We start from the raw sequence: 24347 nt of genomic DNA, 5'->3' as shown, positions 1-24347 counted from the left end.
GCTGGTAGGTTCAACATTGCTATACTCCATTCACCGAGCCGTGAGCCCACAATGTAACCAAAGAATGACACTTTTCAAAATGGTGGGTATAACCCGACCGATGACAAAAACGTCACATTTTTATGTAAAATGTTCTTAGTATCTGTGGTTTTCAATTAAGTAGGGTTCTATGTATGACAGTCAAGACTTCTAGGTTCCTTTTACATGTAAACGATTTACTACATATTTAATTAAAATTAAGAAAACAATTTACGGCATTTATTATATTTGATTTCAAATAAGTTTGAAAAGATTGCATTGCAAGATTAGACATCGTTCTAAAATATAATTTCTAATGTTGTCAGTATATTACTTTCGTAGTTATTTTTATAAAATATGATCATTACTTCAATCGTGACTTATAAGAACCCTTTTTATGGTTTGCTCACCGTTTGGCTCACGGTTCCATGAATAGGGTAGGTATAGATTGCTGTTCAACACTGCATTGAGGAAAATGAGGAGAGCCCGGTAATGCAGTCTGCCGTATGGGACAACAAAAACTTGCGAAGTTTAAAAGTCCTATCAAGCTATGCAGGTCTTCTAAGTTTGTCGTGCTGTTTGTCACGTAGTGAGTTTTGTCATTATCTTATTGATAATGCTTGCGATTTATTCACTTGCCATCCAAAACGTAGTGCAAATGATCCCAAAGTAGGCGAATATATCTTGGTGAGCCACCAGAAAATCGAGGTACACAATTATAAGTAACCCTTGAGTTTTCAAAGTTTGAGCCACCCAATTGGTCACTGTGGCGAAGGTCTTGGGTGCCGTGCTTAAGCCAAATGGTAGGCACGTAATCTGAAGCAGTCTTCTTCTGTATACTAGTCGAAGAACATGTCTGTGACCTTCGGCTAACTGAAGGTAGAAGTAAGCCTGGGCGAGATCCACTTGCACAGCCATTCGTCTTTCTGAAGAAACTTTAGCACCCGAAAAACATTTATTAAACTGAAGGGATCCGTAATTATGAACTTGTTGAGAACCTTGAGATTGAGTATTGGACGGTTCTTTCCGTCGCCTTTCGGGCACAAGAAACATATTGGAAAGAAAGCTGGCAGAATTTGCAGCTATCAATAGAACTTTTTGTTTTATCATTTGGGATATGACGACATCCATCTCTTTGGACTCTCTGGTCAAATCTGGCATTATCTATCAAAGGTGGCTTTTGGCCAATGGTATCCGATACCGAGTTATTATTTTTGACAAGAAAGGCGGAGCTCCCATTTCTTTCCATTGGTCTTGATATAATGTTAGGCTACCCACCTCGAAAGTCATAACTTACGTGCCTTGTTGGACGCATCAAAGTCCGCCTGCGGTCCTGGACGCTTTGTTTCGTCTGTTGGACATGGTTCTTATTGTAATTTACTCGTGATGTCCCAAGAGAGCCTTTAGAGTTTTGCGTCACACGCCATTCAGCGTGAGTGTGATTACCATTTCCCTTCGAGGGAAGGTTATAATGGCGACTCTTCGAAAGTCGATCCAAATAGCCACCCTGCGAGGGTAGATTGCAATGATGGTACGACCCGCAACATGCATGATTGGTACCCTGCGAGGGTCCGTGATAATGAGCCGACCCCTGCGGGGGGTGGCTAGTATACTTACTGGTCCCTGCTTTGTAATGATGCTGCGACTCGCAAAAAGCAAGATTGGTACCCTGCGCGGGTCCGTGATAATGAAACGACCCCTGTGGGGGGTGGCTAGTATACTTACTGGTCCCCACTTTGTAATGATGCTGCGTCTCGCAACATGCAAGATTGGTACCCTGCGCGGGTCCGTGAAAATGAGCCAACCCCTGCGGGGGGTGGCTAACATACTTACTGGCAGTCCTAGGCGGAGCGTACCAAGTCTTTCAAGGCCGAAAAGCATCACACGCCGAGATAATGAGCCGACCCCTACGGGGGGTGGCTAACAGACTTACTGGCAGTCCGAAGGGAGCGTACCAAGTCTTTCAAGGCCGAAAACCATCACACGCCGTGATAATGAGCAGACCCCCATGGGGGGTGGCTAACAGACTTACTGGTAGTCCGAGGGGAGCGTACCAAGTCTTTCAAGGCCGAAAAGCTTTCTTGACACCATCAGCCCTCTTCAAGTGCGGTAGTGATCAGTCCGAACTAAGGAGATGCTGGTTGGACCGCACCTCACACCATTCTTTTTTGTCAAACCGTTGAACGCCTTGCAGGATTGAACTAGGGCCACAGGTGCCTTAGGAACTTCGGGCTTGCTTTCTTTTCCATAGTCACGTGCACGGGCTGTGGTAGCTTTATTATTTACCGCATCTGTATTTGCTTTATAAGTCACTCATTCTGAAAACAAATTACTGAAAAAAAAAGTACACGGACGAAACTCGTGACAAAAAAGGGATAGATGTACAAAATATTAACACTTGATTTCGCAAAATCGAATATCGAACGGTAAAACCGTTAACAAATTGTATAAAATATTATAAACTCACCTGTGTTCTGCGAGAGCACTGAGTTTATTTTTCAACGAAATACTACAGCGGTTGGTTAGACCAACCTTCTCGGGCGGAAAACAAGACGCCAATGACGAACTGTGGCCGCCGACAACACTCGTCGCCTCCTGCCTGGTGGGGAGTGAAACTGGTCGATGTGCGAGAGAGATGCAAGATATGGGGTAGAAAAGGACGGAGATAAAAGCGGAAAACACGTAGGTGCCTATCTCAAACTAGTAAGCTTCAAATAACGGTCAAGAATTTAATAATATCAATATGGCGGTTTTTTGCATTCCGCATGCACGCGTAAATAAAAAGTAATATATAATAATTATTTGTTTTCCTTCGACCTTTTACTATATTAACGATGACATTTTCTATTAGGGTAAATAGCACCATGTAACTATAACGATAACCAATGTTATAGTTATATGGTGCTACTTACCCTAATAGAAAATGTTATGAATATGATGCATAATTATAATATTTTTATAGCTATAGCTATGTAGGTAGTTCGGGGCCAATTTAGAGAAAGATGGCGCATTGTCAAATTGGGTTGCAAGAATAACACGTGAGTGGGCTCTCTTTTCCCTATATATTACTTTACTCTTTGATGTAGACTGATGTAGACAAAGAGAGATTTCACAAAGCACGAGACGCATGCATGTGAAAAGACCCTTACGAAGTACAGCTCTTGTGCAAAGAAGTCTCCATTAAGAAGCTGTGCTATAGTAAGTTCAACTCAGTCTTGCGCGCGGCCTTATGTGTGGGTAACCCTTGTACATACACAGTGACTTTGTGTGCGTGACAAGAGGTACAGTCGGGTACAAATACAGTTATTTAGGGGTTACGGCTGTTTAAAGAAAAACAGTTATTACGTAATTTAATGTTTATTTATTTATAATGATTCTGAATCGCTACTTGAAAAATCAAATGATGAATTTTCGGATTCGCTACTCTCACCGAGGTAAATTATAAATTTTGACTCCATGTCAAAATGTCTATAGTATTTTTCTTTTTTCTTTTGTACATGTCGACAAGTATTACCCAACATCCCTTCATCAATATGACTTAAACGTTCATTTATGAGTTTCATTATTTCCGTCTTATTTTGGTCGACATTATGCGAAGCAATATTATTTTTTAAAATTCCTCACACATTTTGTTTACATTATTATACTAGATTATACGTCTTTTTACATTCTTAGTCCACACTTTTATTTATTGTCCGCGTACCCCGAGATCTAGAAAATATGTAAGGAGTGTTTAATTCATCTTAGATATTTCACCTCACTTATTTCTTAGATACTGTCAACGTCAATTTGAAAAAACTTATGAGAAAATAATGAAAAACTGTAAAATGTAATAATAAAAAGCTTTGAATGTTGTTTCATTTTTTGAAACGCTACCTGACTCCTTAAACATTTTCTCCGTGAAGAACTAGACATTTTCGTAAACGACTGTACCCATAACAAAAAGCGATAAGAACACGTCATGCTCGGACGACGTCACTGTCACACGAATGAAAGTTGTATATTTACAAGCCGACGCACACATAGGGCCGCGCGCAAATCTGAGTTGAACTATCTATAAGAAGTGTGAAGGACCCATCGAGCTTAGAATTATAAGGAGACGCCGTTTGTTAAAGACGTATCTATAGTTATATAAATATGGGCGAAATATGAAACAAACTATGCAACATAGTTCTGTCTCACTCTTTCTAAGCAGATAAGTGTATTTGAAAACAGGGACAACAATATTTTTGTGATTGCGTAAAATGGTGACATTTACTTTTGAAATCCTCCTGTTTGTAGGTGCGTGCCATATCTGGCCATATGTCATGGTAGTTGTGCTGTCAAATAGGTGCTCTTCGTGACTTATTTTTGCTATTTTATAGAAAATCACTCGTGTTTACTTTTAAGACTTTACTATTTCAATAGTGAAATAATCAACGAATATGCCTATGTGTTGTATTGTGAAGTGTGGTGCTAGGAAGCACTAAAATCAAGCTGGATTGTCTTTACACAGGTTAGGAACCTATTTTTGCTAGAAACTACATAAAATAATTCACATTGGATAAAAAATATGTTACGGGAACATGAATTGATGGTGAAAGTACTTATATTTTGGTTTATTTCTGAATAAAAACCTATATTTAGAAATAAATGTTGTTTACAATAACATGTCATATTGGCATAGTGCTGTGCAGTTGTCATAATAGTATCGATAAAATATCCACTTAATAAGTCTGCTTTTACAAATTTTAACATCAGAACTTACTGTCCCTAAGACACTGATGCCCATTTTCACCAACAATCTCTCTAAGTGCCACTTGGAATAAGGGCTCTCCCAATTTTGACATAAATGACTATGGATAAGGGATACCTAAACTTTGGTGAAAACGAAATTCTTATTAAGTTTTCCGTAAATGCTCTTAGGGGATCCCTTAATTTAAGTATTTGTTGGTGAAAATGGGCATGAGCCCTCAGAGTTGTGTATTATTTTCAACTTCAACTAGCTGATCCCGCGAACTTCGTATCGTTTAAACCTTCCCTGGACCTCTATAAACATTTTAAAACCAAAAAAAGCCAAATCGGTCCAGCCATTCTCGAGTTTTAGTGAGACTAACGAACAGCAATTCATTTTTATATATAAGAAGATAACGAACAGCAATTCATTTTTATATATAAGATAAAACATCTTTATTTTGTTCTTTAGTTAAATACTAGCTTTTCCTCGCGGTTTTAGTTGCGTTCCGAATATATGTGTATATTTTTTGGGAATAGTTTATGATTTTATATATATATCCTTCATTTTACAGATAAAAAGTTTTAAAATGCAGTTAAAAACATTTTGATTATAAAATTCAGGATTTTAAAGACATATTTTATTGAAAATAATATGTTTTGCCTTTTTATTTTCACATGATGCTTCTACGGCGACCACGGGCACGGCAGTGCTTCCGCACGGACGAGCAAATCGGAATGCAAGTTGCAATATTTGCTTGAGAACTTAGTTACCGAATATAGGTTTCGAATTGTATAAATATTTTTTTCTTAGCACTAAAATTGTTTTGTACTATCGATTAATACATAATTAGCTCCATTTGCATTATATAACTTTCTCATGAATAGCTTGAAAACGATTGTAAATTATTGTATTTTTTTTAAGAGAGTATCTACTTATGGCGTTTCTTGCGGATTCTTCTTCATAAGACCGAATCTTTGGCACCCTGCAACTAGTCTGACGTGAAAGAACTTTCATAGGGCTATTTGAAATAATAAATAATTACTGTGCCTGTGTTTTTTTTTTTTCAAAGGTATCACCCTACTGAAATGACTCCTCCCATTTGGTTGATGTTGTTGAGGTTATTAGTATCAGTGAAGTTAATGTGATAGTTAGTTCTATGACGAAGAAATTATTTATACTAGGTTATTTTTATGCACCCAGTAAGACTCGTACGTACTTCTAACTAGAATACAATATCGATATTTGTTGAATCCGGTAGTGGTTCAACCCTAGTAATGGCAGCCATTTTAGTTACTACTGCAGACTGTAGGTGTGCAGGTTTTTTTCGTGACATTTCCTGTCCCTATAGTTATATGTCAATGGAAGGACCCGAAGGACCCTACTTTGCCACTGTCAAAATCAACTCATCCATCAACTGTCAAAAAGTTGTTTATCTCGGTTGTTGATAATTGTTTTCCTGTTTTTTAGAATTATGAATGCTTCTTCATTGGTTTTTAACGCCTTTACATCTTGGTAATGTTCACTGATTTTCAAAGGCTTACCGGTAAAGTTATTGATATGAAAATAGTATAGTATTTTTAAACAAGACTGGATTATCTTCAACTGGCTTTGGACGAACAGTCTGAATAAATCTACATGAAAAATGAAGGTGTTTATGTCGGAAGATAATCTCTGCGCTCAGAACTTATTGACTCTAGTATCACACGGAAATGCCATAGTTGCTGAGATATTAAGGCTAAAGGATCATAAACCCAGTGCCTACCTGTGAGTATATTAACTGAGTCTTAGAATAAATACCAGCGATAGTTGTATAATGTCCTGAGACTCAGGTACACTACATCATCCCACCTTAAGACCATGTTAAGCATGTATTAAAAATACTTTAGCATAAGAGGTAAAACAGATATTCCCTTGTGAAGTAAATTATGAACTTCTATCATTTCACTGAACAGCCTTGTTTGTAGATGTCTGGGCTAAATGCTGCAACTGTGTGGCTGGGTTGTGTAGCTGTTTGTACCTAACACTGATGTTAAATATAATTTCAGATTAGATAGTAAGGATGTTGTCCAAAAGTATCAGGATGTCATCATGGATTTCAGTTACTTTAAAGTGGCTGATGCTCAAGAAAAGAAAATTAACGCCAGTGCTGTAAGTTCACTATTTGTAAAATATATATATCTTTCTTAAGCCAAAAGTTTATACAATAGTGGCTATTTTGCTATCCAAAGTAATTGAAGAAATTGATGGAGGTAATCAAATTGTATTGAAGCAACCTTCCATTTTATATTAGAGTGGTAATCAATTCATCGCTGTACTCTGTATTACTAAAATTAACAAAATATGTTCCAACATTAAAATTATAACATGCAATCATCTACATACTATGATTTAAAACAATTTTATTTTCAGAAATTACAAGATTTGGATGATGAGCTAAAAGAAAAATACTTAGAAATAATAAACAGATTCTATTTGCTTTTTGAAAATATTTATCAATACATTGTAGATCTAAACTCATTTGTTGATCAGCTACATGATAATACCTTTATCCAGCAAAATATTGAAACTGTACTGAAGGACATTGAAGGCAAACAGTTATTGGTTAGTATTTTATTTATTTCTTTATTATGTAACATTTATTTATTACTAGATATTATAATGAATTGAACATTCACACAACTCTCTGATTCTAGTCATTTTTATTGTTTGTTGTTTTCAGTGTGAGAGTTTATACCTCTATGGAGCTATGCTCTTGTTGTGTGATCTATACATTCCCGGTCCCATGAGGGAAAGACTTCTTGTAGCATTTTACCGCTACAGTACGAGCCAATCACAATCCAACATAGATGATGTTTGCAAACTCCTTAGAGACACTGGATTTGACCAGCTTAATGGGAAAAGACCTACAGATTACCCCATTGAATACTTTAGGTAAATATGGTTCTCCATTTGTTTCCTTGCTATTTGTAACACATCTACATTTTTATTTCACATTTTAGCCGTGTCTACATTCGTCCTGAATTCGTTGAGAAAGTTGTGGGTAAACTTCGGTCTGAAGACATCTACAACCAACTGGCTGTTTATACAATTCCTGAGCATCAGGCATCAGCATTGGGCACACAGGCTAGCATGCTAGTTATCTGTTTATTCTTCACTCCCCAATACCTACATACAGATACATCCAAAATGAGAGAAATAGTTGATAAGTTTTTTCCCAGCAATTGGGTCATACCAGTTTATATGGGCGTTACTATGAACATTATTGACTACTGGGAAAATTTCAAGGCTGCTAAGTCTGCTCTGAGCAATACATGTAATGGGAAAATGATTAAAGAAGTATTTGCTAAAAGAGGAGGTTCAGTATCAATGCTGACAACTAAAACACACCAACTATTAAAAGAAGGGACACTCACTGATGATTTTGTGTTGGATAATATAAACAAAATCATAAACCTATTGTTGAACTCCAACTTAGTATTAAGGTGGCTCCTTCTACACAATACTGATGTAACTTTCTATGATAACAATAAAAAAAGTAAACAGCTCAGAGAGCTTGTTTTGAAGGAATCAAATTATGATCCACTGAAAATTTTGGAGCTTCTTGTAAGTACTGCAGAATTGGAATTGAAAGTCAGGGAGATATTGAATAAATTACTTGAAAATAGAGATTCTGCATGGAATACAAATAAGGCTCTTGCTATTGAAGCAGTGAACAGTTTATCAGAACTTTTTTCTGGAGCAAAACCTGTTGCTAAAATACAAGAAAATGAACAACTGAAACTTTGGTTTGATAATATTGCTAAACAAATTGCATCTCTAGGTGAACCAACTTCATCAAAATCTATCAAGAAAGTTACTCAATTGTTACAAGCATTAGATGAAGTCGAAGAATTTCATGGCATAAAGAGTACTTCCACAATTGTTCAGTATCTGGCAGATAGTAAAGATGCATTAAAAAATCTTCTGAGGACTGTATCCTTAAAAGAAGATTCCTTAGTTAATTTGGAAACAATTGCAGATGTAAGCTATGCTTGGTGCACAATTGATTTATACACAAAACATATGCAAGATAGCATTAAAGAGAACCCAGCTGTCACCAGCAGGCTCAGGGCTCTATTCCTAAAGTTAGCCAGTGCCATGGAAATACCATTACTCAGGATAAATCAAGCTCATAGTGATGATTTGGTGTCAGTGTCACAATACTACAGTAATGAACTGATTAAATATATCCAAAAGGTATTGCAAATTATTCCAGAAATGGTTTTTAATATTGTAGAGAAAATAATTGACTTGCAAACTTGGGCAATTAAAGAAGTGCCAACTAGGTTAGAAAAGGAAAGATTGAGGGATTATGCACAACTAGAAGACAGAATGGAAGTTGCAAGGCTGACCCATTCTGCATCCACATTCACCACAGGTCTGTTTTGTGTCAACAACTCCATTTTTTTAGGTAATCCTTGTGGTATGTAATATGTTAATTAATATATGCATTATTTTTAGGAATTTTGGACATGAGGTCAACATTAGTCGGCGTAATAAGAGTAGACCCTGCAGAGCTGTTGGAAGATGGTCTGTTAAAAGAATTAGACAGACATATCAGTAAAAAGTTTGAGGAGTTTTTAGAACCTCAAGGAAAAAAGTATCAACCAACAGCAAGTAATTTAATGGGCCGATTGCAAAAACTTGCTGAAAGTATGGACGGTTACAGGCGGTCTCTAGAATACATACAGGATTATATCAATATCCATGGTTTACGAATTTGGCAGAAACAGGTATGTTGTAACGCTTCTTACATGCGGTCTAAAACCGAGCACATGATGTATATTGCTTATGAGCATTCCTTGCTACCCTGCAAAAACCTTTCAACAATGGATTTGTTATTTTATTTCAGATAACTGCGATCATTAATGAAAGTGTAGCCAAGGAGATAAGTTTCCGAAAGGGAGTTACATTGTACAGCCCCTCGGCTGGCTTTATGGGCAGTTTAGCTCGACAAATACCACAGTTGTTGGACGCTCGGTAAGTGATCATAGTATTAAAGTAACATTTAAATGTCTCTGAGTGGGGAGGTTAATTATTATAATAAATAAACATAAATAGATTTTGGGTTTCAGTATATGCACGTACGTTAACGTATGCGCAGCCTGGTACGACGTAAAAACACAAAATGAAATAGTAAACAACAAAACATTTGGAAAACTTAACGATGCCATTGGAGTAGTAGGTCTTCATGGATTAGATACTTTGTATGGTTTCATGGTAAAAAACCAGATGCAAAATGTGCAAGATATATTCAGATCCAGTCAAGACAAGATTTTCTTAGGAAACATAAGTGCTGATATGAAAGACGTTGACCAGATTATTACCAAAGGATATAAAACATTCCAACAGCTATCAGATTTACTCGTTTTGATAGGGACCTTACAAATTATAAGAAGGCACATTGCTTATCAGTTGAATACAACTTGCAAATTTGACTCTGCACAGTTGGAGGCTTCACTAAGGACTATGAATGAGTAAGTTTTCAATTAAAACTAGGCTTTAATTGTCACCTAATGTTCTGAATAAGGTGAGTCATGTAGGTACAGTCAGCAGAAACATCTATCAACACCTAAACACTAACATATCAAAACCTGTACCTATTCATGGACATATGTTGCTGACTGTACATAGAATCTGACCCATCGAAATTCTTACTTGGACTGCTTACAAAAACATAATATCAGTTACGACTTCAAGTAGACTAGTTGCATTAATTGATTATTAAGAGACACTAGTTTCAACTAAATAATGCTTACACGTTTTACTTAAACTGAATACTTAGCAAAAATAGAAAGCAGTGTATTTAATGACCATTAATGTTGCAGGTCCATTATTAACGAATTAAAGATATCTGCTCATTCTGACTCACAGCCAAAAGTATCGTCGCTACTTATGCAAAATCTGGAAGAGTATTTAGTAAGATGTGGTATTTATGAACCATATGACAAAATTTATGTGAAACATGCGCAGGAATTACTGAACGCAGATATGGGTCGAATACTCGTTGTACTCCTAATATCGCAATTACCTAGATTGCAACTGTGCCATACAACAGGTACGCACACACATACCCTACGAAGCTTTATTACGAGTACTACTATAACTAAGTATATGTATTAAATTACTAACTACTATTTGCATTCTAGGTGATCTCATAACGAGAAAAACAGGAGAAAATATAGACGGGTACCCATTATTAGTGGGAATTTACTCTCTTTTACGACAAAGTAAAACTGATAATGTTGACATCTTTGTTGATACCCTGTGCACGTATGTAAGGTTAGTATCATGCTTTGTTCTAGCTAGCTAGTGAACAAATAAAGTTGTTTGTTATTTATGTAGTTCACGCATTATCGACTCGACTTCTGTATTTATCTCATTCACACTTACAGGCCTTGGGAAGAGCGTAACAATAAAAATCCGGCCAAGTGCGAGTCGGAATCGCACACGAAGGGTTCCGTACCATTATTTAGAAAATGAGCAAAAAAATCACGTTTGTTGTATGGGAGCCCCCCAAAATATTAATTTAATTCTAGTTTTCAGTATTTGTTGTTATAGCGGCAACAGAAATATATCATCTGTGAAAATTTCAACTCACTAACTACCACGGTTCATGAGATACAGCTTGATGACAGACGGACGGACGGACGGACAAAGCAGCGAAAACAATAGGGTCCTGTTTTACCCTTTGGGTACGGAAGCCTAAAAACATATGCAAATCGATGAGTAGAGTCTATCATCATTATCGTAATATATAGTTAATTAAACCTAGCTTCTGCCAGCGGTTTCGCTCGCACCGCGTGGAATTCGCCGTAGCTAAAATGTAGCTTTCTCGATAAGGGTCGATTTATACTATAGTTCGGCCATTCAGAGAATGCGTTCCTGACACGTCGCGATTGAACTGACGACGTAATAACATTCATTGATTATTGATATAATAATGTTGTTTTAATGCTCCTCAATTGTTAAAACGGTAAACAACCAGCAAAAATATTTTTATCGTAACTGCAACGCCATTGCAAAGTTACTTCGTCAGTTCAATCGCGACGTGTCAGGAACGCATTCTCTGAATGGCCGAACTATAGCGCAGAGTCGAAGCGCATCGCAACCCCTCTAGATTTTTTTAAAGAATTTGTCTAGGCTAACCCAGCACAGAGCTCTCAGTTCAACATAATATGTATAATCGTTTATCGAACAAGCAAGGCAAACCACAACTGTTTTCACCTGGATTTGTTTATCTTTACTCAAATACAAGCTAAAAAATATATTCTATTTCAGAATAAAACATGCAGAATCACATGACGTTGCTGCTATTATCAGGATTCTACAATTATTTTCTGAAACATTTAATTATCCATTTAGTAAATTGGAGGATAAGCTGCCTTTAATATTGCTTACACATACACTCCAGAAATAAAATATTTTTTTTAAGAATTAAAAATATATTGTAATGTTATATCTGATTATGTTTAAGATTAAAGTTATATACAATCAATAATGTGTTGACTTAATAATCCCTCCTATTTATATTTTCTGCAACTATATTGTTCTAAATATAATTATCTATAATTTTGTCGTGCTAATTCTGGATTAAATTGTGAATTATATTTTGGCTTAATTCCAGTATCTTGTACAGTTTCTGGTTTAGAAGGATTATGAAGTCCTTTAAGAAACAACTCTGTTCTATGTCTTTCTTGCTGTTCACGTTTTAGACGAGCCTCTCTTAGTTTCTGCAATTTTGCATCTTTGTCTTCTTTTTTATGTTTTTTCTCTTTCTTTTTATGTTTACTTCTCTTTTCGGTAACATCTTTTGTCACTGTTTTCTTTTTGTCTTTATAAGAATAATCATGAAGATGTTTGAATGCATTCATGGGATCAAGCATTTGTTTCTTCTTCCAGCCAATTTCTCCATTTTTTTCATCTGACTCTTTTATTTTGGGTTTGCCATCCGCATCTTTCAATACCAACTTGTCATAAGTGTCTTTTATATCAGTAGACCTGGAGCCTCTAGCTGTCTCTGGTGGCACCTCATACCAATTCTTTTTGCCCAGGGCCTCATTTGTATCCTGACCGAGATAAGTTAAGTAACCAATTTTTTTCTCATACTCTTCCTTTTTTTCCTTTACATCATTATCATGATCTTTATTTGTGGTTTTTATAGCATCTTCAAGATTTGTGAATAAGTTAATATGTTCAGTAGTTTCTTCTTTCTTAGATTTTGGTTCATCGTCAATGCCAAATTCTTGTAACTTTTGTCTACTTTTTTGTTTCAACACTTGTAGCCGTGCTTCTCTGTCTGCTCTTTCAACCCTTAATTTTTCCTGTTTTTCTTTTTCTGCAGCTTCAGCCTCATCTTTGCGTACTCTGGCTATATTTTCCTTTGTTCTGACGTGCCATCTATAAATATACGAATATTAAGGATGATTATACAGTTTTGGTAATCTATACTTCTATACTAATATAATAAAGGAAACTTTTTTGTTTGTTTGTATCCTACAGGCTCCGAAACTAGTGGACTGATTTGAAAAACTCTCACTGTTGGAAAGCACTACACTGTTTTTCGCAACAGCAATTTATTTAAGTATCTCCGATTAATAAAAAGGAAAAGAACATATAAGATTTATTACTTCTAATATTTACCTTTTCTTTGGAAGAATATTCATTTTACCCAAATAATAATAAATGTGCACGGGCAAACAATTCCTGTGACAATGACACAAGCGAGTTTGACAACTATCTCGCGCGTCAGCTATGTCACTGTCACATTGGTGCATAGACATAATATTAGTAAACAGGACTGCGCATATAAACCCAAAAAACGAGCCGAGTGAAACAGTTAGTACGGAGGCTGTCTGTCCCTTTCTAATAGGGTGACTATGAGATTAAGCTATGTGAGACAAATCCGAATTTGCTAAGATTATTAAACACAGATTAGTATTGAAGTTTTAACTTACGCAGTTTGTGACCTTAAGATACTAATAAAGGCTTTTAATAATTAGCGGAAATTAGCAGTATAAAAGCAGGAAGATTCGAAGTGAAGACTGTTTTTTTGTATTTCTACTTCATATATAGACTGCTGAGCCATTTATGTCGCCTTTCTTCATTTTTTGGGAAGCTATAACAATAGTACAACAGTTTTAAAATCCATCACCCATATTTTGACTCGTTACAAGAATTCATGGGCACCCTAGTTGTTTGGTTTACGAAAATGTTATTATTAGCTAACCTGTGGAACGATATATTGCAACCACCATAGGATTCACTTTTGCAAGTAGAAACGCAACACTTTTTCACCATTTTAATAGTTTAAATTGATTTAATACAAAAAAATATAAACAAAATTTTAAATGCTGATTACGCGCCAAGAATGTTCAGGGTTACCGCTAGAAAATAAAAAAAAGCAAAATACAAATTTATGTTGTTTATGTTTTAATAATAAATACGAATAAATTAATGCGATTGTTATTAATTTGTTGACTTACAATTGTTAAAATAAGATAAAAATATAAGTGATTCAATTGTTTTTGGGAAGACAAAACTTTTGATCACAACATTTTTTTATGCTGGCAAGGTGTTAGAAAGAGACAAACAGCCTCCGTTCGAACTATCCCTCTCGGCTCGGATTTGCCTCTGTGTATTATGCAACCAATTTAGTACCTTATTGCGTTAGAATAGAGTTCATTTTCGTAAATATATATTTTGAGCGTGCGCAATCTTGTTTAGTAATATTATATCTATGCATTGGTGAGTCACCAGAAAATTTTTGACCCCTCTGATTCCCATCGACCAAAAATTGAACAGAAATTCGTGTACTTTACATTTTACTGGGCCCGCCCACTCCCTGTAAACAATACAATGTAGAGTAGCTTGGTCAGCTCATTGCTTTCTTTTTGAAATAAGGTAGAATTATATGTTAATAGCGAATTGGGACGAATTTTTTGATGCTATAAAGAGTTATGTTTTGTAAAAGACTAGTTTTTTTTTAATATTACTAATGAACTAAATACAAAAATATTAATTAGAATAGCTCTAAATTATTTTACTATATCATTTAATTTGTAATTTTAGTAGGTTTTTAAATAAATAAATAGTTTAAATAAATAGTTGTCATAACAACTATTTATTTAGTCAATCAATCAATCTCCTCCCTAGTTCGCGTAATGGACGTATGTCGTACAGACGCAACGCAAAGCAAACTTTGTCGTTTGATTGTATTTAACTTTATTTGAAACTGGGTAATCCGTGCTAATAATCTTAAGAATTTTAAACATAACTTTAGGATAAATGTGATTCGATTGGTTGTCGACAAAAACATTTACGCTGTGTAGTTTGCATTCGTCAACGTAATATAGGTTATGCATAATAAAAGCAATAATAAAACCTTTTCATTATTTTAGTGACGGTTTTGGCATAATGGAAGCTGTAGAAGAGCCTCCACTTATTAATGCTGCAGTGGACGGCGTGAAAGTAACGGTTGTGGTCGATGAAAACGACGAAAACGCTGTGGCTTCGGTAGCATCGGATGTATGTCACAAATCAAACGGAGTTGCCGATTCGGAGACTGCAGAAGTCGCCGCAGTTGAAAGCAATACTGCGCCCAGCGAAGACGGAAAATGTGAAATTGAACAGTCCGTGGACGTGAAACATGAAGCGCAAGAAAATGATAAAATAACGGCGGCATCTGATGTGTCTGAACTAGATAGTAGCACCGCGGAGGTAGTTGTTAGCGATGCTCCAACTAACAAGGAGGCTACTAATGATCCTTCGCCTGACATTGCTGAAGCAGTGAAAGAGCAAATTGAGGATAAAGATACTGTTAATGTGGATAATAATACAGGCACAGCAGAAATACAATTAGAGGAATTGGCTGAAGTTGTCAAATCTGATCCATCTATAGAAAGAGTCACTTTTCAAACGGAAATTTTGGTTGAAACAAATGACAGTGAGATCATTGAAACTATTACTGAAGAGGTTATTGAAGATCAGGATTCTAACAACTTACTTAGTGAACTTGGTCATGGTATTGAATTAAGTGAAGCTTTACGCTCATCAAATGTCACTGATAGTGCAGAAAACAACAATTGTGCTGTGAGACAGGAAGTGTTCAATAAGGAGGAATTATTGGACATCTTGGAAGGCAATGATGAGGGACAACCTGGAGATTTACTGCCACCCAATTTTAAAAACAGGCGTTCTGATAAAATGTTAGAAACACAAATAGCTTTGCAACAACTTTCTAGATTGAAAGGGAAAAAAACTAAGAGGCGGCATTTTGATCGTCAGCCTAGAGCCCAGAAAATGGTGAGAACTGATAAAATTCAGAAGGTAGTCACGCAAGAGCCTGTTGATGATGAAAAAGTTTCTACTGAAAAGAAGAATGAGGAGAGTATAGTCAATGTATTGGTCAAAGAGTGGGATGATGAAGAAGCCCCTGAAGTTGAAAAGTCAAAGAAGTTGTTAGAGGAAAGTGAACAGTTGTTGCATAGTACTGAAGAAGTTGTAAAAACTCAAGACACTGTCTGTAAAGAAGAAGAAGCATCTGTTCGAACCTCAATTGATTCCTCAAGTGAAGCTAAAACTCCAGCTTTAAACAAAAGCAGTGATGAAGGTCAGCCACAACGAAGGCTTGGCAGAGTTATAAAGAAGAAAGTTATATTTGACCCAGATAATCCTGACACCTTTACAAAAAGCAAATCTGTTTTAAAGAGCAAAGAACCTAGCATGGAAAAAGATCAAACTCCATCCAAAATACAAAAAATTAAGACTGAACAAGCTTTTCAGAGGTCCAAATCTAAGTCACCCACGGCTAAATTGCAATGGAAAAAGCCTTCTCCTAAAAACTGCAAACAAAATAAGCGACTGACTGAAGTTGACAAATTACTAATGGATGAAGGAGCTGTAAATATGATTTATCAACTCACTCCTGAGGCTACAAAAGGGAAGAAGAACATGAAAACCAAAGCAGAATTCATCAAAAAGTTACAGAGCTCCACACCTGATTCAAAAGAAATGAAATTTCGAGAAAGAAAAAAAGAATCAAAGTATGAAGATGGAGAGGCTAAGAAAATTCTTGGTGGCAAGCAGAGACCTTCCCTGAGTAGTTCGGTCAAATCACCCTCAGTATGTGAAGACTTTGAGGCGCACAGTGCTGATGATTCCATCATTTATAGACGGCATTCATCAAGTTCTTATTCCAGCTCTTGCATGAGTCCACACCGGCTAAGTGATGTGGAAGCTAGCAATCAGGGCAGCTCGCGTAATTCTTCACAAAGTGCTCAGGTTGATAATTCAATGCAAGCAAGTATTGAAGGCAATAGCAATCGCTCAACTGCTGATGTGTTCATGTCGGACACAGACCCCATCAGGACTGACATTATAAATAAAGATGATTGTTTGTCTATAAAACAGAAACTTAATTCCAAATTAAATCTTGCCCTAAATAAGAGAAAGCGGGAGAATTCCAAACCTGAAAAACCATTAAAGATAAAAAAAGTTATGAAAATTGATGAAAATAATTCTGTAAATACTGAAGATTTTAAATACTTATCCATTAATTTTGATCAAAGACTAGCTGAAATAAGTGTACAGAAACCAGGGACCAAATGTAATGTGGAGGTAAGCGCCATAACCCTTATTTTCAATACCAAGATTTATGAAATTATTATTGTAAATATAATGTAAACGTTTTTATCTATGTGCATATGTTGTGGGTTACCTCGCTGCTCAAGCACATCTGTATTGATGTTTTATCAGCTCTCATTGAGAATGAGATTGAAAAATGAGAATAATCATCAGTTATTTTTCTTTCACAGCTAATAAGGGAGTTAGAGAAAGCCTTACAGTTGATAGAACAAAAAAAAGACATATCAGTGACTTTGTTACCATCTGAATGTGGGACTACATACTCAGAGTTAGATTTAAGACCATTGTTGGATGCTAATATGGAGAAATCAACAAACTTTGCATATGAACTGGCTGAATCTATAAAGTAAGTTTTGTAATAAGGTTGACGCATATTTATGCTATCTTAAAACCCTCAACGAAAAGGATTTAAAATTATTTACATTAAAGTTTATGAATAAAATCATCTAAAGTTGTTCATTTTAGCCTGACTATTCAATACTTATTTACAGGTCTCTTTTGCAAGCAGTGGAACAACACACGAAGCTCATATGCTCAGGAGTTAGTGGTAGATGTTCCGGCATCGGCCTGGCGCTGATAGGCCTGAGCGATGTGGCGCTGGCTTCGGAGCGCGCTAGCTTCTCTATCAGCCCCAAGTCACACGGAGCGGCGGCGCCTATACAGCCAGGATTATCAGTTTTCACTTCACATGGACCCCTCTCACAACCTTTAGTAAGTTTCTACAAATGCTCTTCTTAATTTTTAGATTTGTGGCCAAAAACAAATATTTTTCTTAATATAGCACCATATTAAGCTAATTTCAAATAATTATAGTAATAAAAAATTATGTATTATTTTACCCGACTGCGCGCCGAAAAGGAGGGTTATGTGTTTTGTATATTATGTTTCGTATGTGCCATAGTAGTCAATTTATAAAAAACAAAACTTTATATATATTTTTTTAATTATAAAAACTACTTTTTGCAGCTAAACGACCTAATCGTTTTCGGGCGCCGGCTGACCGCTGCGGAGGCGTTGCGCGGTGGTCTGGTGAGCCGCGTGCTGTGGCCTGAGAACTTCAACGAACAAATCCACACTATAGCTAAGGATATCGCTGCTCAACCTGCGCAAGTGAGTTAATACTCTTCGTAACTATAGTCGTCTTCTACTCTTTGACAGTGGGCTTTCCATCCTCTACCTTCGTAAAGCAGTTCTGAGATGCGCGTATGCGGAATGCCTCCGCTGTGCACACAAATGTGATGCTTGGGGCACAGGCAGGACTGGTGCAGAGCTATCAGGTCGTAGTTAACGTTCCCACAGAACTCTCCGGTCTTACATAGTGGAAGAGACGAACATCGGTACGTCCGACGGTTATCGTCACTAGATGCCATCTTCCAATAATTTGGGCTCCGACAGCGACAGTTAAAAGTTATATTTGGCGGAGTAAGTTGTATGTTTTTATGATGCATCTCTTCAAGTTCATCAGGATTCATACGTTGATAGGCCGTGGTTACGTTTAAGGCGTTTTCTTGGATGGCACATTCTGGCCAGTCGGTAACAGGGTGGCAAAACTGTAACAAATCATGTACAGAAGCTTACATAATTATAATCTTGAAGTTACAACTTTCCCATTAGTTTTACAAGTTTTAGTGTTAATTCTCGTGATTAACTTACAGTATAAAATATGTATTTTAAGCCTAATATTCTGTATTCTGAAATAAATCTACGTAAAACATATCTCATATCGAAGTAGTGATATGTACCTGTAGATAAGCTCTGTTGTTGAGCTCGATGAGTCGGTCGGCTGGTGCGCGCGAGTCGCAGCGCGAGCGGCGCGCGCAGCGGCACAGGCGCAGCAGCGCCGGCGCGCGCCAGTAGCGCAGCGCCAGCGCAGAGCACGCCTGCCGAGAGCTGCATGCCGGCAGGCTGCGCTCGCTCTCCTCCTAGTAACCGCATGTAAGGCTCTAGACAGACGGACTGCAATCCAACTGCAAAGGACAATGGGCGATTCCGGTCCAAATGTCCACCACGAACGAGACCTATATGGCTAGATAGCCCGTTAAATATAGAACATTTTTTGTTATGAAAGTAAAAAAAATATAATGCCAGAAAAAAGTTATAGCAAAATCAAATAAAACATTTTATAGATTTTTTCAATTTCATTTTTTCAATTACTTTTCGTGATGTTCGATTTTCGTACTTTCTGTAACTTCTGACAAAATAGAATTGTTCATTATTAGAGAGAAGACACTACCAGTTACATTGAACTTTCTTAGATCCAGGAACCGCTGAGTATATTCAAGCACTTTTGGCGCCTCAATTGGTTAGTGATTCGTACATCCATCGGGCAAAAAAATATGGGCTGTTTATATGCAAATGTGTCTTACTCATCTTAGTTTTAGATAAAGTGCGGAAATGGAAGTGGAATAAAATAAAAAATAATAACATACAAAAACTACCGAAAATTAAGAATACATTATTGGCTATAACTTTTTTTTGGCATTGTTTTTTTTTTACTTTCTTAGTAAAAGTTACTCTAAATTAACTGGACTTTTTTATTATATAGGTCTCGTTCGTGGTGGATATTTGGACCAAACTTCATACATTCTTGCCCAATCTCCTTTGCAGTTCGGATGCAGTTGACACGACTGCAATAGAACTCCAAACCAACCGCGCAGTCTGATTGCAGTTGGGATGCAGTCGGCGTGCAGTCGTGTTCTGAAGTTGATCTGCAGTTCTATTGCAGTTGTGTCAACTGCATTCAAACTGCCCTTGAACTGCAAATTGCAGTCGGATGGCAGTCGAAATGCAGTCCGTCTGTCTTAGAGCCTTAGGAGTCGAACGATGATATAAGAAAAACGTTATTAGATTTTCCAAAAATAATGTCATTAAATCGTCATCTGCCTAGCTTTTTTCAACTATGTTTTGGTTGGCCACCACTCGGTTAGACTTGAAGCCACCCGGTTAGACTGGAAGCCGGATGGTTAGCTGATACGGTTGGGTGACCATATCAGCTGAGTATGGGTTTCACAAGAAGCAACTGCCTAATTGACCTCCTAAACCCGGTTGCCTGGACAACCCTATAATTTTTTTTTAATAAATAAACAGCCAAATATTTTTTTGACAACATCCCTATGGGTACTGATGACATCATGTATTCGAATTCCAATTTAAAATGACGCAAGTTCGCAACCTTAGATACAACTTAGGAAGAGCTCTCTAATATAAATAGTAAACTTCGTGTGGATTTTAACGTTTGCCTGTTATTTATTAAGAAAACGTTTAGGCAACTCAATCAATTATATATGTTTGTGTCAACAGTTTTTACACATCTGCATAGGAATTTACGATTAGACTTTTGAAGATTTTCTATATTTCATTTTTCGTAAAGTCAGTAATAGCAAAAATAAATTATAATAGTCATATTGTATGTATTGTATGGCACGGCACTACCATTTACTTTTCCTGCCTAAACATCAGACTGCACTGTAGTGAATTACTTACGAGGCCGTAATAATATAGAACAGGCTCGTCGTTGTCATCGCTAGAGGCTGCGCAGGAACAGAGCACAAACAGCAGTAGTATGTTGAACCACATAGCCGTCGCCACTGCAGTACACTAAGCTAAACGCCTTAATGGGTCACAACCTATGCCGATAAGGATAACCTTGTGGCGAGATATTAACCAGAGGATTTAATTCAACTAACGTTATCGTTCAATTTAGTTCTATGTCAAACTTTACTTGAGACACAATAACTTTTTAATAAGGTCAAATAATGCTACTTACGCAAGAGGTATTTTCTGCGTGCAGAACATTTTGCAAAACGAGAGAGATAGCTTCACTTTTATCAAGTTGATCTAAAATAAGTTATGTTGCAATATGTCACAACTATGTAACTGGTTGAAAGCGACAGTTTTGTTTACAATGCTTATTAATCCTAATTAATGAATTAATAATAGTAGAGCCGATGACCTAGGTTTGATTATGGGGTAGTATTTCTCAATCAACTTGCCTAACAAATGAGGCTGCACTATACTGTTGCTACGCCTCTGTTAAATCCGTCAGGGACAACAGGCTTGATCAGTTCATTCAACAGGGTGTCTATGACTGTTCAACCAACTGAGATAAAAGTTAAGGTAATAGGAGGTGCACTGGAGATGGCTCTAGATTTTTTCCTGGCGCAGGAAGGAGTTCCAACAACAGGGGGTGGGTAGATTTGTAATAAAACTGTGATCAAGGCAACAAGTTGAGGGTTCACCGTCATGATGGAAGTTTAGATGATTTTAAATAAAATTCATCTTTTGTTTTCAGAACATCTGGTTAAAGAAGCAATTACTGAATATGAAAAAGGGTGGGGCGGAGTCTACATTCCTGGCGTATTTAGAAAAGGAACGGGATCTACTCGTAGAGTATTGGACCTCTGTTGAAGGGCAGGAGATCATTCGCGCCGCTTATACCGCCTAAACTTTTTGTTTCACAACAGTTAAAACAATAATTTTATTGTGACTCGCTATTATTAAAAAAAAAAAAAACTTTTCAAATATGACTCCATTCAATTGGTTTTTAATACTTTTGTAACTAAAAATATACAAAAGAAAATTAATAAGATTAAAATATATTCATGAATTTTGTTTTAAGATATATGTGTTGTTGTTGGTAAAATATAAATTGGCTGAACTTTAGTAATATGACCAGCTGTCAGACTGACATCAAAATTACTGTTACTGTAGGTAGTATGAGTACGAGCCCTAAGGGGTAAGGTATTGTGTAAAGACTGCTATCAATGAGAGGGTAAGAAAAGTAGTGTGAATGCATTAAAAGTTTACATGGAGTGGTTTGATTTTTGTCTAAAACTGATTGACTTCTTGGTGTTAATAAAATTTGAATCATAGAAAAATTATGTTATGTTATAGATTAAATTGTTTATGTCCTTGTTTTAGATTTTTTGAGTTTATAAGTTAAGGTTTAGCATAATTTTCTTTACAGCCAAAGTTCGCATTCACGGCTTTATTTACAAACATTTCTGCAAAATAAATTTTGATTAATGTAATGAGACACGTTATAGGTTATTGAAAAATAAAACAGAGGTTTTATTTGCGTGGATAGATATGTAAGACACTACAGGGGCTTATAACTTTTCGGTGAAAGGTCTTGAAATTAATGTTATGTAAATAGAGCAGTAAATGTTATTTCATAATAAAATCTCTGCCCTCGGTTATGTGTATTACAGATTACACTTAGTATTTTCATTCCACTCACATGGAATATAAAATGAGTTATGAATGTACTGTAATGCATACTTGTTTCGATTCAAAATATTGTTAAAATTACGTGTTCTTATATAAGTGTACCTACCTAGTGGTAATTTATTTTTTTTTCTTTAAAATAAAGTGCCTTTTATAATATCGAACTCTATATATTTTGATTGTATACTAAAAATGTACTATAATAAATTTATATGAAATAATAAGTAGTACCGAAACTATGAATGATTTTTTAATATGATGATTGGTGCAAAACATCACATGAATTGTACGCTACGGCCACATTGACGGTTAAGCTACAGTTGTCTGGGCTGGTGTGGCAATCAAACAACATTACATAATTATTGATTTACTAGTGTTGAGACGCAATACATAAGCAATAGAACATAGGAAGGATTTATTTTATTAATCGTCAGATTCATAAATAACCATTATTTGAAGTTATGGTATTAAAAATACCATGTCTAGGAAAACCTATGACATGCCACTTCTCGCCTCGGAGAGAAGCTACCTATACCCCAATCAGATGTATAGTTTTTGAAGGTAACGATTATAGATTATTGAAGTAAACAAAGCAACGCGAATACATAGTTTATGTGCATGAGATGCACGGTAAATGTTGCATTTTCACCACATAGTACAAAAATATTTGTGTGGTAAGCGATTGTCGCAAATAGTTTAAAAATTGTTATTGGAGCACGTTTAGATTTGTTAGTTTTCGAGATTGCGTCGGATTAAAAAAATGGATGTGTAAATACTTAGTGGTGAAAAGGGTTTGACAAGAATATTTGGTGGGATTGGAAACTGATCCGAATAATTTGTACATAATGAACTTTACGTTGACGGATTTTATACTACTTTGATTGATGTGAAACCTTCAATGTTTAATGATATAGGAAACTATTCCACAATGTGTTATACTTTAGTACTTAGTTTACACTTAACACGTAGTTTGTGTTCTATCTGTCTTGCTGGCACACTGATGTGCATTATTGTTTTACAACTATTTAGTGTCATCACGATAGTAACAACTTCACCATCATTTGCGATTTCAGTTTGAAAATACATATCCACTCCACATGTTGTGTGTACCTATTGACTAAGATTTCTATTTGTACGTACGTGTGCTACATTATTTTTCAAGTGTTTTGTAATAGGAAAATAAATAGCAATGTATTGCAAGAGAGCGAACTTGAATTATTTGCACTTTGGTGTCAAGTCAATGTTTGTGTTACTCTTTCGAAATTGGTACATGTGTGGTGTGATATTTTCAGATGCATAACTCTTTTCATTAAAACAAAACATTCGAAATTATTAATTCATCCATAGTTAAGGCAATTTAATTTATGGGTTATATAGTTTTTAAGTCACATCATAGAATGTGAATAGTGTAATAAATTATAATTAAGTACTGTACAATGTTTTTTATTTCATGCACTGCACACACTCAATAATCAATTCTTTACACAATTTCAAGGTGTCCTTAACTGAATACCTACTGTCTATTAATAGCTTACTGGTTATTATGTTTTATTGGAAAAAACACCGATCCATCAAGATTTAGGAGATAATTAGATTCTGGGAAAAGCATTTATAGTAGGTACAACTCGAAGCGAATAATAAATATACCTGGGCCCAGATTCCTGCGCCTTCAGAAATATACTTACATCACTGGCGCAGTAGT

General features: G+C 36.1%; 4 protein-coding genes across 5 annotated transcripts; 2 read left to right on the top strand and 2 right to left on the bottom strand.

The window, feature by feature from the left end:
• The first annotated feature begins 6107 nt into the window (after positions 1–6107).
• Positions 6108–12272, top strand: LOC124635084 (WASH complex subunit 5). Its single transcript, XM_047170870.1, has 11 exons — positions 6108–6499; positions 6781–6883; positions 7145–7336; positions 7455–7666; positions 7735–9152; positions 9236–9507; positions 9627–9754; positions 9850–10251; positions 10603–10832; positions 10924–11056; positions 12056–12272. Exons 1-11 carry the CDS (start codon positions 6378–6380, stop codon positions 12192–12194), a joined length of 3351 nt encoding a protein of 1116 aa, XP_047026826.1. The 5' UTR covers positions 6108–6377; the 3' UTR covers positions 12195–12272.
• Positions 11839–13533, bottom strand: LOC124635085 (leukocyte receptor cluster member 1 homolog). Of its 2 annotated transcripts, XM_047170872.1 has the most exons (3): positions 13418–13455; positions 12288–13174; positions 11839–11861 (listed from the first exon to the last, which is right to left on the bottom strand). In XM_047170872.1, exons 1-2 carry the CDS (start codon positions 13438–13440, stop codon positions 12337–12339), a joined length of 861 nt encoding a protein of 286 aa, XP_047026828.1. In that variant the 5' UTR covers positions 13441–13455; the 3' UTR covers positions 11839–11861; positions 12288–12336. The 2 variants fall into 2 exon arrangements, with proteins under 2 accessions (XP_047026828.1, XP_047026827.1); XM_047170871.1 differs by lacking the exon at positions 11839–11861 and having other exon boundaries at positions 12330–13174; positions 13418–13533.
• A 1379-nt stretch (positions 13534–14912) lies between these two features.
• LOC124634882 lies at positions 14913–24079 on the top strand. The gene is made up of 6 exons (XM_047170547.1): positions 14913–15012; positions 15175–17392; positions 17590–17765; positions 17911–18130; positions 18386–18529; positions 21711–24079. Exons 2-6 carry the CDS (start codon positions 15191–15193, stop codon positions 21861–21863), a joined length of 2895 nt encoding a protein of 964 aa, XP_047026503.1. The 5' UTR covers positions 14913–15012; positions 15175–15190; the 3' UTR covers positions 21864–24079.
• Positions 18345–21099, bottom strand: LOC124634884. Its single transcript, XM_047170550.1, has 3 exons — positions 20903–21099; positions 19162–19341; positions 18345–18969 (listed from the first exon to the last, which is right to left on the bottom strand). Exons 1-3 carry the CDS (start codon positions 20993–20995, stop codon positions 18535–18537), a joined length of 708 nt encoding a protein of 235 aa, XP_047026506.1. The 5' UTR covers positions 20996–21099; the 3' UTR covers positions 18345–18534.
• Positions 24080–24347: the final 268 nt, after the last annotated feature.

Source organism: Helicoverpa zea, chromosome 12 (assembly GCF_022581195.2).
Source record: "Helicoverpa zea isolate HzStark_Cry1AcR chromosome 12, ilHelZeax1.1, whole genome shotgun sequence".
Classification (NCBI taxonomy): domain Eukaryota; kingdom Metazoa; phylum Arthropoda; class Insecta; order Lepidoptera; family Noctuidae; genus Helicoverpa; species Helicoverpa zea.
The sequence above is the reverse complement of the archived record's forward strand: the minus strand, read 5'-3'. Positions and strand labels throughout refer to the sequence as shown.